This window comes from Lepidochelys olivacea (genome assembly GCF_965140295.1).
Source record: "Lepidochelys olivacea isolate rLepOli2 genome assembly, chromosome: 6".
In the NCBI taxonomy this organism is placed as follows: domain Eukaryota; kingdom Metazoa; phylum Chordata; order Testudines; family Cheloniidae; genus Lepidochelys; species Lepidochelys olivacea.
In genome coordinates this window covers 114176561-114193157 of record NC_140416.1, presented here as the reverse complement: position 1 = coordinate 114193157, position 16597 = coordinate 114176561, and the positions used below count along the sequence as shown (strand labels likewise).

General features: G+C 43.1%; 1 protein-coding gene across 1 annotated transcript in view; it reads left to right on the top strand.

Annotated features, from left to right (window-relative positions):
* SYNE2 (spectrin repeat containing nuclear envelope protein 2) overlaps nucleotides 1–16597 on the top strand; it is a 272335-nt gene that overhangs the window by 207426 nt on the left and 48312 nt on the right. Inside the window, exons 93-99 of the mRNA XM_084632047.1 lie at nucleotides 1250–1404; nucleotides 1749–1896; nucleotides 2433–2527; nucleotides 4635–4869; nucleotides 6928–7122; nucleotides 8389–8514; nucleotides 11843–11998. Coding sequence (XP_084488173.1) covers nucleotides 1250–1404; nucleotides 1749–1896; nucleotides 2433–2527; nucleotides 4635–4869; nucleotides 6928–7122; nucleotides 8389–8514; nucleotides 11843–11998 — 1110 coding nt within the window. The remainder of the gene's footprint in view (nucleotides 1–1249; nucleotides 1405–1748; nucleotides 1897–2432; nucleotides 2528–4634; nucleotides 4870–6927; nucleotides 7123–8388; nucleotides 8515–11842; nucleotides 11999–16597) is intronic.

The following is a 16597-nucleotide window of genomic DNA, read 5'->3' as shown; positions in this document are numbered from 1 at the left end:
CAAGGCATAGAGTTACTAGAACTGTTCGAAGAAAAGGTCACCGAATTCTTAACATGGGCAAAATATATATTTCTCTAGCCTCGTTCTCGGAAATGGCTGGACCGTTGTGGCTGAAAGTTTCTCAGAAAAAAATCAGCGTCAGCCGGACAACCTATATGGAGAATTCCAGCCAAAAGGTTTAAAGTCTGGGAAAGTTGTAAGCAACTGAATACAGGGTCTTATGATGGAAAGCATCTGGTAATTCTAGTAATATGCAGTGCTAATATCCCTGCCTATAATGAGGCCAAGTTCTTGACTCTTCCATGAAGTCTGACTAAATGGACAATTAGTGAGCTTTGGATTGGGCCCTTAGAGAACTGAACTGGCCATTAAACTAATTTAATATGTACTGAGACGCCAGGTATTTAAATTTTAGTGACTTCATTGTGATGATTATGCCACTATTGACAATGAATATGTAATTTCAAAAAAAAATCTTGACAAATATACATAAAACTATTCCAAATAAATTATCTATAAACCTGAAGTTTTGTATTACGTAAAATGTTTTAAACTTCATCTTAGCAAATGATGTATGTCCAATGTCATGATGGAAAAGGCCAGCTTTCTTTCTTCACAAGCATAGCAGCAGCTTTGGTCATTTTAATTGCTAGCAGAAGATGGTTCTTTGTCATTAAAAAATTTCTAAGGAAATCAGAAATGCAATGGAATACTTTACCTGAAGAGCCTTGCATCAGAATAATTGAATCGCCAGAGCAACATAAAACATAATGAGTTATTTTTAAAAAGGAATCAGAACATGGATTTCAGGCAGAATTGTAAAAGAGAAGAGAGAAACCTGCTGGATCTGGGGTTGGCACAATTCCTTCTCCTCAAACTTCTCTATGAAATTTAAGCCCTGCTATTTATAGATACTACAAAATACACTGTGCGTAATCCTTTACTACTTCCATGAATGAGGATTCGGAGGGTGTGTCTGACTTTTCCCCCAATAATTGTGCAAAGGAAACTGAAAGCGAAAACTCTTGTTTTCAGTCCTCTCTAGTGGAATAGTACATGAAGGGATGATATAGCCCAATATTAACTAACTATGCTTCTTGAAATTCATCTTTTTCATCCATGACCCTTTTAACCTGAACAAAAGGCATTGTTTACATTGTGTTGTCAAACATCACAAAAAAGACTTATATTTTCTAGACATGGGAAAAAGGTGATGTTTCTGTCAGTTATTTTGTTCCATTATTTGCAGAGCCACATGTTGGAGCTCACTGCAGTGTCCCCTGACATTGAGAATCTGAATGAAGTGAGCTTTAGGCTACCACTCAGTGATTTCACTGTGAAGAAACTACAGAGCATGAATCGACAGTGGGCTCAGAAGACAGCAACAGCCCTGGAGCATTGCAGGTCAAAAAATTCCCCCAACTGTTTCAGTATGCATGAGGAAAATTAAAAGCAGATTAAAATATTTTCCAAAAGCTGGTCCCCAGATTTCCAAGAGGCTTGTCAACAATAATTCCTCCATTTTAAACTAATTTAAAAATATTCCATCAGATTGTTGGTTTTTTAAATATTTTAAATTATTTGGAGCACAAAGGGACATATGTTAGCATGTGTTTTGTGCAGAGACTAGCAAAATGGGACCTTATCTTGATTAGGGCCCGTGGTGCTACCAGTCCGTTAGAGCATAAACAATCATAACTGGAAAATATACAGCAATAGACTAGTTCCTGTATTATTTCTTTAAACAGTGAATTTGAGGGAATTCCATTGGATGAAAAGAAGTTTCTTCAGAAATGTGAAAACTGGGTACAATTTCTAGAAAAAATGAAAGAGGCTTTAAAAGTGAATATTGCTGGCAGATTTGAAAAGCTTCAGGAACAACAGAGAATATATGAGGTAATAATGCTGAAGATTTAAACTGGGTTTTAAAAAAAAATCTTGAAAACCATATCTTTGCAAAGAGATACTGTGGGTGGTATTATAGAACAACAGCATTCTGTGCAATATATAAATGGAATCCACTCGAAGTGTCAATAATACATTACACCTTGGGAACATTAAATTGGGGCAAGGCTGAGTGGATGCTTCTTGTCCCAGCTGAAATAAATCACAAAAATTGTGTCTGCAAATACTAAATGACATGCATTGCAAGTTAGAGACACAGAGACAGGATGTCACCCAGACTTTTTTATAATTAGTAGTTGTGCATCTAATTCCACAAACATTATACTAAACATTTACTACTTTATGTAAAACTTGTACTCCTTAGGGCATGTGGGCCAGATTCTGCTCCTTATTCACTAAATATGGAGCTGTTCAAGAATAGCTATACCAGAATAATTCTGTGTGTAGTCAAGCCCATTGTAAAGTTTGTTTTTAAATGCCCGTCAGTTACTGAACTAATATTGTTCTTATTTTTGCAATGTTTGCAGATGCTGCAAGCGGAGATTTCCGTAAATCAGCAGATTTTTAATTCTATCATATCAAAAGCATTACTTTCGCTGGAAACAGGAGAAGCAGAAAAAAGGTAAAAAAAAAACAGATTTTTCTCCTTAGTTCTTACCAGGGGCATGCACAAAGGGGGGACAAGCAGGGGCATCCCCAACCCCCAATAGTTAGCTGGGGCACAGAACTCCTCCAGCCCCGCTGCAGCCCCGGGGCTGAAGGAGCTCTGTGACCCAGCCGCAGCCAAGTACTTGTGGATACATTTATTCAGATGGCTCCCCGGCACATAGATTTTCATTGAAATGATGAGCGTATGGCCGTTTATTTCTATGCCTATTATTAAGGCTGTGTGTCTGTCATGGATTCCGTGAGCTCTGTGACTTCTGCAGTGTCCGGTGCTGGCTCGGGCTGGCCAAGCCGGGCAGCCCCTGGGCCAACAACAGCAATTTGGGTGTGTGGGACAGGACTCAGGGCTAGAGGCAGGGGGTTGGGGTGCGGGGAGGCGCTTAGCTCAGGGTGGGGGGCTCCCCAGGTCCCACTGGCATGTACCTCCCGCTTCTAGGCGGAGGGGCCAGGGGGCTCTGCCTGCGCTCACAGGTGCTGCCCCCACAGCTCCCATTGGCTGCAGTTTCTGGCCAATGAGAGCTGTGGAGCCAGCGCTTGTGGCGGGAGCAGCGTGCAGAGCCCCCCTGGCCATCCTTCCCCCTAGGAGCTGCAGGGACACGTGGAGCCGGGTAGGGAGCCTGCCAGCCCCGCCAACCCTTTCCTCAGTACCAGTGGGAGTCCTGGGCCATGCACCGCCACCTGGCCCCCCCTCCCAGCACCAGCGGGGGTCACCACTGCCCGTGGACCGCCCCCCCAGAGCACCCAGGGCCTTCCGCCCAAGTTTTAGTTCGGGGAATATAGTAAAAGTCATGGACAGTTCACAGGCCATGAATTTTTGTTTACTGCCTGTGACCTGTCCATGACTTTTACTAAAAATACCTGTGACTAAAACGTAGCCTTACCTATGATGTTTGTGAATGTGTTGATATGGTTTAATGTGTTACATGCTTCCCTCTGAGTCAGCAGTGAACCACCCTCAGCTGTCCCTTAAAAGAGACTTTTTAAACCCAAGTCAAAACTATGTGTGTTCATTAGAGCCTCTGGTACATCTTGCAAAAGTAGTGGTGTGACCACCGGTGTCCTGGCCAAGTTCCCCTTTGGGTAGTAACTACATTCTGCCTACCTAAAAAACAAATATCCCCTTGTAGTTTCTCCTGGGATAAAATATCCTTCACTTCCTGCCCTAATTGTTATGCACTGTTAAAGAGTTGCTGTGTTTACAGCTGAGGTGGCTATACTCTGGTGGTAGGTAAAATGATTGCCATATGTAAAGGACTCGATCCTCTTTTCCTCCTTGAGTACTCATGCCGCAAGTGAGAGAGCACTTAAGAAAGGCACCTAGCAGCGGAGCATGGTGATTCTTCATGTTCACAAGAGGACATGGTCTTCTGGCTAATTTTTGTAAACCCAACATGATCCTAATTTGGGTAATGGAGAGAGGAGTTGTTTATTGGCCAGAGTACGAACTCATGGAACATCTCTAAGAGTCTGTTTTATGTGAACCCCATCCTCCATAGGTAGCAGTAACGTTGCAAGTGATTTACCTTTCCCCTTCCCTTTTTTTCTCTAAGGCATCATCTGAACTATTCAAAAAGTATGTTAGCTGAACCCATTTTTACTAGCATGGGCTGAAAACACTTCAACTTGTTAATGTGGAGCAGGCAAAAGTCATATTATATCTCATGGTAGAAACCAAAAACTGATTTGAAGGGGTTCAGCCCCACACAGGGTTTTTTTGTGATGCAGATGGGCTCTAAGGCTCCACCTGCATTAGAGTACAATGGTGACAGGAGGCGGTTCTAGCGTTGCCCAAGTACAGCTCTGTTTTGCAGTGCAGTTCCTGCCACTATTGACTTCCATCCACTTCAAGAATTTGGAACAACTTGCTCCTGGGTCTAGCTGTACCATATGCTGCTGCACCATAGCAGGAGAAACTCTCGTGTTTGTTCTTGTATCATTTTATAGTTTTCTGTCACACAGAAGTTTTGATGCACAGAGAAGGCTGGTGCTTATGGTGCTCCATTTTATGCTTTCAAGGTGAAGATGACATTCTGTATTAACACACCGATCTCTGTCCTTTTCAGAACGGAGTTTATTTCCAAACTCACATTGCTGAAGGAGCAGTGGCAGAGTGTTGTTCGGATGGTTCAGCAGAGGAGGAAAGATATTGATGGACTTGTGAAGCAGTGGCAACACTTCAGGGTTTCTCAACAGAATCTCACAAATTTTCTTACTTGCACAAATAACTTCATAGCGGCTGTGAAGAGCCAGGACAGCTACAGCCTCTACCATCTTAGAAATCTAATTCACGATTTCAAGGTCATATTTTTATTTCTTATAAACAGATAGATGATCAGTGATTTTTCAGATTGCAATGACATGTATCCAGAAAAATGAAAGGACGTTAAAAGCATTTGCTTTTTGCACAAAACAAATTGCTGATTTCTTTTTTTAAAGGGACAGTTTCATTAAAATTTGTCTTGATTTATGCATTGTGGAAACCCACAATAAACTCCTAAATAAATTATGATATGGGAGCCAGATGCAGTTTTTAGTGAACGTGTCCTGATGAAAAGATTCAAAGAACCTCAACAGGTTCTCGCTAAAGCACATAGACTATGCCTGCCTATAATATTGCAGAAAGTCAGCCCTATTTCCTTTTGCTTGTCTTCGTTTGAGTGACCTCTGTGAGTAAATTTTCAAAATTCCCAATAGTTCGTATTTACTGTAATTGGGAGGTTTTATGTTAATGGGAATGTTGAACTGAACATTAACAACTTAAGTTACAGGAGCTGTTTGTTTTTTAATTTAAATGTGACCCTATTCAGGCAAAAAGTAACTTTAGGTTTAATTATGAACCAAAACCAGAATCTCTTGCTTGGTTAATAGTGCAACACTGTCCCGGATTTCTGGATAGAGAAGCTCTTAAAGTTAATAGTTTAAAGTGTAATTGGAACCTGAGTTTAAAGTTGCATACTGTCTGATTAGAAGCCAGCTTTATATTTGGTAGAGTACTGAATAATTTTTTGCTTTGGAGAGAAATATTCCATGACAGAGAATATTTCAAACAATGATACGTCTTATTAGATTAGCTGAACTATTTTGAATTCATTAGAACCTGATTCTGCCAACCTTCCTCATGTCCAGTACAGTAGTACCTTACGATGGGAGAAGACCCCATAATAGTAGGGGCGCCTGCTAGTGTAGACCTGGCATTGTTCACTTTAGTGCACAGAATTGTGGTTTACACTTATCCTTTTTAAAAATAAGAGGTAAGAAAACTTCAGTGTAGACAAGGCCACAATAGTTAGTGATGGAATAACTATCAGATAGGGGAAGTTTCTTCCTAACTTTTGTCATTTAGTGTCCGGTTTATGACTTGAAGTATGAAAGCTTATATTCCTTACTAAAAATATATTTCATGTAGTGTAACTGTAGATCTTCTTATTATCAATATAAATGTCTAAAGGTTTCCTGAGTGGCACTAAACTTTTGGCCTCAGTGATACTTTGAGTCAATGAGTTCCACAGATTGATTATGTAATGTGTAAAAAATAATTTCCTTTTATTAGTTTTAAATGTGTTGCCTTTCAGTTGAATTGAATATTCCATTGTATTATAAGAAGGTGAACAGAAGCACCTAACTGGCCTATGTATAAGGCAATCAGAAAATTTGGTTTTGATTCATTATTAGACTACTCTTTCTGCACAGACACAATCCATTAACATTAGGACCTAGGACTACTATAAATGTTAAGACTTTCAGTGCCCCATTCCTTTGTTGCTAGCCTCATTTGTTTCATGTTTATTTTCTCCTGTTGTTAAAGGTGACCTTCAGGGGACTTTAAAAATTATACTAGTGCCTGTTTTTGCTTCTTTATGATGTATAATTAAGGCCAGAAAGTCTGGGTTTTATGGATGCTTTTCTGCTTGGATATAACAGGAATGTTAACTTTCATCTTCCCTATTTTTGGTGAAGATCTTGTTAGGGTTCACGGAGGACATTCTTTCTCCAATATGTTGCTTAGTCATTGAAGTTAAAGAGTTGTTAACAAACACAACGTTTTATTAAACACTTGACTTTTTAACTGTATGACCAAAAATCTCCTCTCAGTTGCACCACTTTCACTCTCTTGCTGTAATCATTTAACTCATTATAAAGTCAGCATAGCATCTTATGCTCAAAAGAAGCAGGAAAAAATGCAGGGTTGAGGGTTTGGTTTTTTTTAACACATAAGAAAAAATTAAATAAAAACAAAGAACAAGCCCATTTTTTTCCCCTTTGTAGGTCATCTTTTAAAAAGTGAAATTCCAAGCAGGTTTGTAAAGCTCTCTAATCACAGGGCTGAGATTTAGAATGTTGTGGTTGGTTTTTTAGAACAAGGAAATACTTCTTCAGAGATGGCAAACTACATATTCCCTCGCTGTCGATATTGGGGAGAAGTTATGTAAAGACTCAGACCCGGAGACCAATGCTGTAATACAAGGGGAACTCAGCCAGTTACAGGAGAATTGGAATGATGCCCAGCTTCAAGTGGAGAAGATCATGAAACGGCTCCTCAGCACTGTGCAGGTACTCGACAGGTGTTCTCTGGGGAGGAGGACACCTTGATATGCCTGCACACTCCTGTTCCGACATGGGGGAGTTTTGTGGAAGCTTGACCAGTCCTAGCAGGCTAGTGGGATGGAGAGGCTCTCTGCAGCAAGTGCCCAAGGAGCCCCAGAAAGAATATCAGCTTCCCAGCTCTTTGTTTGCCCTTCGGTGGATCCTAATCTATCTTTGTCCTGTATGCAGGCCCTGCAAAGAGTACAACGTGACTGGGCTGCAGTAACACCCACAAATAAGCTTACAGGTTGGGGAAACAGTGGCATTCAAGGACAGAGCCCCTGAAACCAGTGCCTTTGATTGGGGGTGTGGGGTATCATGGTGGCTCTGTTGTCTCCCACTTGCCCTTGCAGGGGTGTGTCTCAGTCAGGGGCCTCTAATCTCAAGTAACAGCTCCATTTTGAAGTTGTCAAAAGGCTCCCATGGCCCTTGCCTCCCCAGCAGAGTTCCTTGCCAGTAAAGCATCAACCCCTACGCTAGACTCTGAGGAGGCCCTGTGACTCCCTTTGAGATCACTCCCCACCAGCTCCATCGCTCTCTATGTGGGGGCTGTGGGAAGGCCAAAGTCGTGGATTATACCTCTGTGGAGAGGAGCTGGGTAGCTGGGTGGATACTGCTATAACGGGTTTCCCCTCTTTGGACTGCAGTCATCGTCTGTGGGCATGGAGCCCGGCTGGGCTGTGGAACTCTGCCCACACTTTTCAGCCATGAAGCACCTGGGTGAGAATTTGGGCCAGTGACATTAGTCACACCTCTTTACTCTCTTTTAGAGCCATTATAGGTGCAGACTATGCCAGAGGCCATATGCACCTCTCCATATATACCCCCTCTGAATGTAAGAGAGAGATCCATGAACGTTTCCTCTCTGTAGTAAATTTGTGTTTCAAAACATAAAAACTTCATATTTAATTATATCACTTTAATTGATCTCCAGCATAATTTAAAACTATGCTCCAAAGAATCTTAGTTTGTATAAAAGGAGATGTGAACCACTTGAGCTAAAATGAACTTCAAGGCAAACATTGAATACGAGAGGGCTCAATTCTCCCATTAATCCATAAATGAAATTCTTATTAGGGACAGTGTGCACGCACTGGGAGAAGATCCTGATGATCAGTCCTTTAAAACTAATTAATTTAGAAATTGTTGTTCTTTCATTCATCCATACAGTACAATACGTTCATATTGTGAAGTATTTACCATTCATAATTTCCTTGTTTCTGTAAAAAACAGACGTGGGACAGCTGCAAAAAGCTAATCAAAGAAATGGAAAACAGGCTGCGAGAGCTTAAGGCAAAAGTAAAAGATCCACTTCCAGAGGATCATGAAGAGCTCTACAAAACCAAGGAACATGTTAAGGTATTGAAAGCACATTTTGTAAAAAAATATTCCTTGTACACTACTTGAGCCTCTGGGAGACTGGATTTCTATCTTGCTTGCTCCTCTGTGAAACTGAGTTCTTCTGTGCTACTGGTAAATTGCCTCTGCCCCTTCCCCCATGTCTGAGGTAACATCCTAATCTCTGCAAGTGCTGGAATTTATGAAATTTGGCAGGATATTTACTGTTATGCCCTCGATGGGACACAGAGGTTTATCACTTCCCCTGCCTCGCCAAATAAATAAATAAATAAAAATTCAAACCCATTAAAATAAGAAGCTAAAATTCCCTTCTCTCCATCCCCACTCCACCTCACTCCCCTCTACGTGGTTGGATGTCTTTATTTATTGTGTTATCAGTCTATTATAGACTGTAAAATTCTCCAGGTAGGGACCTTATTATCTTATATATCTACAAAGCACCTTGTTCACCTGTGGCATGCTAAAAATAATAGAGAAAAGGAAAGGAGAGCCAGAGTGGAGCAGCAGCAGTTTCGCTGTCAGCAATGAAAGCCTTTGCTGCCAACGTCCTGCCATGAAAGTTAAATGTCATGGAAAGTATTTCCAGTGCATGACTCATTTTGGCAATTTTGCATTTGGCTTCATGGCATTGTGCTTTATCACCATGTTTATGAACTGAATTGCTCGGCCTTTGTGGAAACAAGTAAGTTTACAGATGTCAGACATCTTTGGATTGCTATCAGCTCCCTGAGATGTTCTTTGTGATAGCTGGCTTCCTTTCATATGCAGGAACAGTCTGCTTTCGAACACTTGTGTTGACACAGTGTTCATTAAAAATGCCTGCACCCTGACTGTGTACAGCTATCACCATTGATAATACCAACAGTGGAGCTTTGGCAATGGAGAACAAGTGTCAAATTGTGTCAGTATAGAAGCAGCCCTTAGGTACAAGGACCAAATAGAAGGACCAAGTAAGGACCTTTTCATGCATAGAGCACTGGACTGGGACTCACACAGGAGACCTGGGTTCTATTCCTCGGTCTGCCACTGGCTTGCTGGGTGATCTTGGGCAAATCATTTCCTTCCCTATGCCTCAGTTTCCCCACCTGTAAAAAAAAAAATGGGGAAAATGACCTCCATAGTAAAGCACTTTGAGATCTAAAGGTGAAAAGTGCTTTATAAGAGCTAGGAGGTGGTATTCTATGGAACAGTGCTCTTCCCATGCCTGGGGCCTGATCTAAAGCCCAATAAAATCCATTGGAATTCTCCTATTGACTTCACTGGGCTTTGACTCAGATCCCATGTTAATGTATATTGAGCTGCATAAATGCACACCCTTATATTTTCAAGGGAGAATTTATTGTGAACTGGGAGAATTATTTTCAGTTAAACTATCAACTCTTTTTATTTTAATAGAATTTTTTTCAGTGTTTCCTTTGCAAACTGAATGGTGAGTAAGTCTCCTTTCAAAATCTGAATGTGCATATATACAGATGGATCAGAAGAACATGGGCGGCCGGTGAACCGGCGCTGGGGGAGGCTAGCCCCCAGGCCCTCCCCTTCTGCCTGAGGCCCACCCCTCTCTCTCCCCTCCCCTTCTGCTGCCCCTCCCCCGCAGGAGCCCAGCGCAACCCCCCCACCACCTTGAGGATTCCCAGCCCCGGGCCACCCAAGCACCCCCCAACCTCAGAGCTCCAGGCAAGCTCCCAACCCCAGCTCCGGGCAGCCCAGCTGCAGCGCCCCCAGCCATGGAGACACAGGCAGCCCAGCCGCAGAGCACCAGAGCATTAACCCCAGCGCTGAGCAGAGCGGTCCCAGCACCCCAAGTCATTGTGGCACCTACCTGCCACAGCCCTAGCTAGCCTGGGCTACAGAAGAGAGGGACCTGGGAAGGAACTGCAGGAAGGGGTTTAGGGGTGGAGCGTGGGCAGGGCCATGCTGGGCTGTTTGGGGAGAGACAGCCTCCCCCAGCCCATGCAGAGGCACTATGAGGGAAGGAGAAGCTGTCTGCTCCCCTTGTGCATTTTTTTTTTTTTGGTCCAGTTTACGGTCTCCTCAAGGCAGAGCATTTTTCTTTGTTAGCAGAACCAGGAAGGTTTTTTGACAAGTTTTCTTTATTGTAAAATGTGAACTTTCCTTCATGTGTAGAACACAGATATTTCCCTACTGCAGTTTGTTGTGCAATTACTCCTCTCCTTCAGTGACAGTGTTAACACAAAACACTTTTTTAAAGCCATCAGGAAGACTATCTCCTTGTAACTAAAGAAATGGGTCTGGGGGTGGTTGTTTTGTTTTTTTTATTTTAATATTTTTTTAAAAGTCCGGTCGGCAGCACAGCGAAGCTAAGGCAGGCTCCCTGCCTGCCCTGGCTCTGCGTGGCTCCCAGAAGCGGCCAGCATGTCCAGCTCCTAGGCACAGGGGCAGCTTGCCAGGGAGGCTCAGCGCACTGGCCTTGCCCTGGGCGCCGGCTCCACAGTTCCCATTGGCCGGGAACCGCCAGTGGGAGCTACGGAGGCGGCGCCTGTGGGCAGCACACAGAACCCCCTGCGCCTAGGAGCCAGACATGCCGCCACTTCTGGGATCCGCGCAGAGCCAGGGCAGGCAGAGACCCTGCCTTAGCCCCACTGTGCCACTGACCAGAAGCCACCTGAGGACAGCGCCACCCAGCCAGAGCCCACACCCAAAACCCCCTCCCAGACCCCAACTCCCAGTCCTGATCCCCCTCCTGCACCCCAAATCCCTCATTGCCGGCCCCACCCCGAGCCCACATCTCCTCCAGCACCCAACCCCAGAGCCAGAGTCCTCACCTGCTCTTGCACCCAAGCCCCTGCCTCAGCCCAGTGAAAGTGAGCGAGGGTGTTTGGGTTTGTGCGATTAGAAAGTTGGCAACTCTACCAAACACTGCAGCAGTGTATCAGAAGATGTTGGGTGTTGGATATCTATTAGAGAATATTTTAGTATTTTATAGAGTAACCAGGAGGCTTATTTCTGCAACAAGAGCTATGCCATTGACTTTAATGGGCTTTGGATCAGGCTCAGAATAACTAACACTGGAGGGAACCCTCTAATAAAGCTAAAGAGAAATTAATCTTTTCAACTAACCATTTCTCTTCCCACCCTCCCCCAAACAGGATGCAGAGACAGAAGGAAAAGGAAAGAGAGGCTGACCTAAAAGCATCCTAGCAAAGGCTTCACCGTGTTACCCTTTTGGCTGCCTGTGTGTAAATTTCCCCTCCTCTTTTTTCTGTTTTCCCCTCCCCCACAGGCCAATCAGAGGATTAACCAACAGGTTTTGAAAAAAACACAGGAGCTTAGTCTAAAGGATTGTTTTCCTTGTGTTTAAATGCAGGAACTGGAGAAGTCACTTGCAGACTGGAAACAAAACGTGAAAGAACTTGATAATATGAAGGCAGACTTGGCTCATTATATCCTTGCAGAAGATGTGATGCTGCTGAAGGAGCAAGTAGAGCATTTGCACAGACAATGGGAAGAACTCTGCTTACGAGTAAGTCACTTAGCTGTTGAATATACTGTTCGTGTCCTTGTTCTTTGTTGATGCGTTTAGGGTGAAATGTCTTGCCGGGCATAAACAGCAGAAAGAAACATGCTTTCGTTAACGTGCAGGGTAACTTTAGTTGTATAGTCTCTTTTGGGGCATTCTTTGCAGGCATGGCTGAACAATAGTGGAATAAAGTTAGTCTGGGCTCTGCTCTCTTTGTTTCCATAACACACAGTGCTCCAGTTTTGCAAACTCTTAGCAATTGAGTGTGTGAAAAAAATGCAACTGTTGGGTGAAATGGATGGCTTTGTTCTAACTCACAAACTAAGCGTGCTAAGGCTAAACAGAGGAATCGCCTGAGGTGAAGGAGGGAAAAAGTGGGGGGAATTGTTATGCTGTTCCTGCTACCTACTTTATCTTTTGAATTCACAAGTGATGGCATGTTGCATAGGCTGATGTAAAATACATCTCCAAAAAAGCTAATAAATGAAATTGAGAAATAAATTAGCTTTTAGGTATGTTTAGTAAAAAGGACCGAAACATATTAAAAACGGACTTGCCATTTCTTTAATATAATATATTTCCAAAACTTTGAACAGTTTACTGTTCAACATTTACCATCTTTTGTGGCCTACTGTTGTATTACATTTAGTTAGCACTGCATTTAAATTTACTGGACCAAATTCATTCACAGAAATCAGTGGAGTTACACCAGGGATGAATTTGGCTCACTGAATTTATAGATTGGTATATATTGCTGGGTATTTTATGTATATATTTTACACAATGGATAAAGAAACAAAATGCTAGATTTTAAGATTCTTGATTTAAGAAGATAGCTTAGCAGATAGTTCTAAGCTAGCAACAAATGGAACCCTTTATAGTCATAAAATTACATGGCTATTTTTTTGTAGATTACAAAAAAAACTGTAGAAACAAAGTTCTCTTAGTATATAGGGCCCAAACCTTACCCAGGCAAAGGGAGTTTGAGTGCAATGGGAGTTTGGGTGGAATAAGGATTGCACGGTCAGGCCCTTCATAATAACTTTGATGTGGGGATCAGAGTAGCAGTTGTGTTAGTCTGTATCCACAAAAAGAAAAGGAGTACTTGTGGCACCTTAGAGACTTTTGTTAGTTAGTTAGAAATATTTTGCCTGAAACTGAAGCCAGGTCTACACTACAGAGTTAGGTCGACATCGTAAATAGAATACTCCATTTTATGTGTGTTTTGAGACATTGTCGACCTAATTCTGTAAGTGTCTACACTACAGCGTTGTTCCTACCAGTGTAAGTCCTCCAGTATACCGAGCTTAACTCCACCTCCACAAGAGGTGTAGCGTTTAGGTCGATGTAGTTAGGGCGCCACAGTGTCTCTGTAGACACTGCTTTACTTACATCGCCTGTCAGCTCTGCATGGAGCTCACAGCTGTGAGGTGCTATGCAGAGCCAACAGCCCGGGCAATCAGCGCCCCACACTGCCTCACTTAAGGGCTTGGCTACACTTGCGAGTTACAGCACAATAAAGGAGCTCCGGGTGCACTAGCTCACTACCCGTCCACACTGGCAAGGCACGTAGAGCACTCTGACTCTGCAGCTACAGTGTTGCTGGTACTCCACCTCGGTGAGTGGAATAATGTTTGCTGCGCCCCCGCTGGAGTGCCGCAGCATCAGTGTGAACGAGGTGTTGCATTACTGCGCTCTGATTGACCTCCGGCAACGTCCTATAATCCCCTTAAGTCAAGTGGCCACTCTTGTCATTGTTTTGAACTTAGATATGCCCTTTCAAAGCTCCGGTTCTGACAGCTGGCTGCTTATCTGCTCTGGGACAAAGGAACCATTACTGAGGAATGCTTGCTTGCTTTGAGTGAGTGAGAGAGAGGCCTTGGGGCGGGGGAGGCAGAGGGAGGTTTGCTGCTGTCTGAACTTACAAGACAGCATGCTGACATGCTGTTAGCCCCCCAAAAACCCACTCTCTCTCTCCCTCCACATACACACAACACACTCCCTGTCACACTCCACCTCACCCCCTGCATTTGAAAAGCACATTGCAGCCACTTGCATGCTGGGATAGCTATCACAATGCACTGCTCTTTTTGGCGTTGCAAGAACTGCTAATGTGGCCATGCCAGTGCACTTCCAGCTGAGAGTGTAAACACTCGGCAGCGTTTTCCCTGCTGCAGTCTCCGAAGGCTGGTTTAACTCCCAGCGCTCTACAACTGCAAGTGTAGCCATGCCCTAAGTTTGTGCAAGCACTTCTGGTAAGGACACACACCAACGGCAGAAGGAAGGTAGTATGGACATGAAAAACCACAGTAATTACTGTGGTGGCTGTACATTGCTGTGACATACGTCAAATTAATAATGTAGTGTAGACAAGGCCTGGATGGCTAATCCAGTGATATATGTTCATTATTTTACTTACTACTGCAGATTCTGGACACTGAGTATGCCAGACTTGAAAACATGTAGGCACAATATTTTCGAAGTTGGATGCCTGAATTGGGCACCTTCTGTATATTCATATTTAGACACCTAAATAAGAGTCATGATTATGCACTAATGCTGAGCACCATTAGCTCAGATAGTGAGTGCCCAGTGGCTCTGAAAATGAAAATCAAGCCAATGTGCCTAGCTACAGATTAATCCAAACTGTAAACTTTTGGCCATTGTAATTCAATTTCAAACATACTAATAGGATACTCCATTTTGTATGTGTTTTGAGAGATGAGTCGAAGCAGGAGAGTGAAAGATATGTATTGTTTGAAAACAATTGAAATTTAAATGGAGAGGTCTGAAAGACTTTAAAAGTCAAACCCTGCAGCTGTCATGAACATTGCAGAGTGAGGCAGGCAGATGCTCATGCTGGAAAGGGTAGGGAAGTAAATAAACAGTTAATGAGCAGATGCATGGAAGGGGATTAGTGTTTGCATCGCTGCCATTGCAAGGTATATGTAGGTCAAGGATTTATCAATTCATTCAGTAAGGATCCTGGTCTATTACAACACACACGTATGATACCTAGATCTATAGTGCATGTTCCACCTCAGAACAAAGATGAGGGTAAAACCACAGAAAGGGAAAAGAATGGAAGCACTGAAGGGAAAGGCAGCTAGTTCATAATGGCCACCCTTCACTGCAAACTCCCCAGGAGAGATCCTGCCTGAAGTTCTAGTGGGAAGAGCTCTGTGATTGATGGGGGGCTAGAACAGGGAACAGCCATTCTATGCAAAATGTGCCCCTTTTAAACAAGCAGAATTGAAATCAGAAACACTTACAGGAGTTAATGCTGCTTGAGTCAGCATTGCTGTCCCCTCCTTGCCCCCATGAATTGAGTTAACTTACCTCATCAGAGGGGAGACAGTGCAGGTGGCAGAGCTAGCTGGTGCCATCATATGATCCCTATTCTGCTGGTGTTGTTGATGAAGTGTGAGCAGGCATATCATGGACACAGAAGAGCTCTCAGATTGTGGCAGAAATCCTCAGGGTCTCTGGATTCTTTGGTAGATTTCTTCTTAATGTGAAAAGAACAGGAGTTCTTGTGGCACCTTAGAGACTAACAAATTTATTTGAGCATAAGCTTTTGTGGGCTAAAACCCACTTCATCGGATGCATGCAGTGGAAAATACTATAGGAAGATATATATATATATATATACACACACACACAGAGAACATGAAAAAATGGGTGTTGCCATACCCACTATAATGAGAGTGATCAATTAAGGTGAGCTATTATCAGCAGGAGAAAAAAATCTTTTGCAGTGATAATCAGGATGACCCATTTCCAACAGTTGACCAGAAGGTGAGAGTAACAGTTAGGGGGGGGCAGAAATAAGCAGGGGAAATAGTTTTATTTTGTGTAATGACCCATCCATTCCCAGTCTTTATTCAAGCCTAATTTAATGGTTTCCAGTTTGCAAATTAATTCCAATTCAGCAGTCTCTCGTTGGCGTCAGTTTTTGAAGTTTTTTTTGTTGTAATATTGCAACTTTTAGGTCTGCAGTCGAGTGACCAGAGAGATTGAAGTGTTCTCCGACTGGTTTTTGAATGTTATAATTCTTGACGTCTGATTTGTGTCCATTTATTCTTTTACGTAGAGACTGTCTGGTTTGGCCAGTGTACATGGCAGAGGGACATTGCTGGCACATGATGGCATATATCACATTAGTAGATGTGCAGGTGAACGAGCCTCTGATAGTGTGGCTGTTGTGATTAGGTCCTCTGAGGTATCCCCTGAATAGATATGTGGACAGAGTTGGCAATGGGCATTGTTGCAAGGATAGGTTCCTGGGTTAGTGTTTTTGTTGTGTGGTGTGTGGTTGCTGGTGAGTATTTGCTTCAGGTTGGGGGGCTGTCTGTAAGCAAGGACTGGCCTGTCTCCCAAGATCTGTGAGAGTGATGGGTCGTCCTTCAGGATAGGTTGTAGATCCTTGATGATGCGTTGGAGAGGTTTTAGTTGGGGGCTGAATGTGACAGCTAGTGGCATTCTATTATTTTCTTTGTTGGGCCTGTCCTGTAGTAGGTGACTTCTGGGTACTCTTCTGGCTCTGTCCATCTGTTTCTTCACTTCAGCAGGTGGGTGTTGTAGTTGTAAGAACTCTTGATA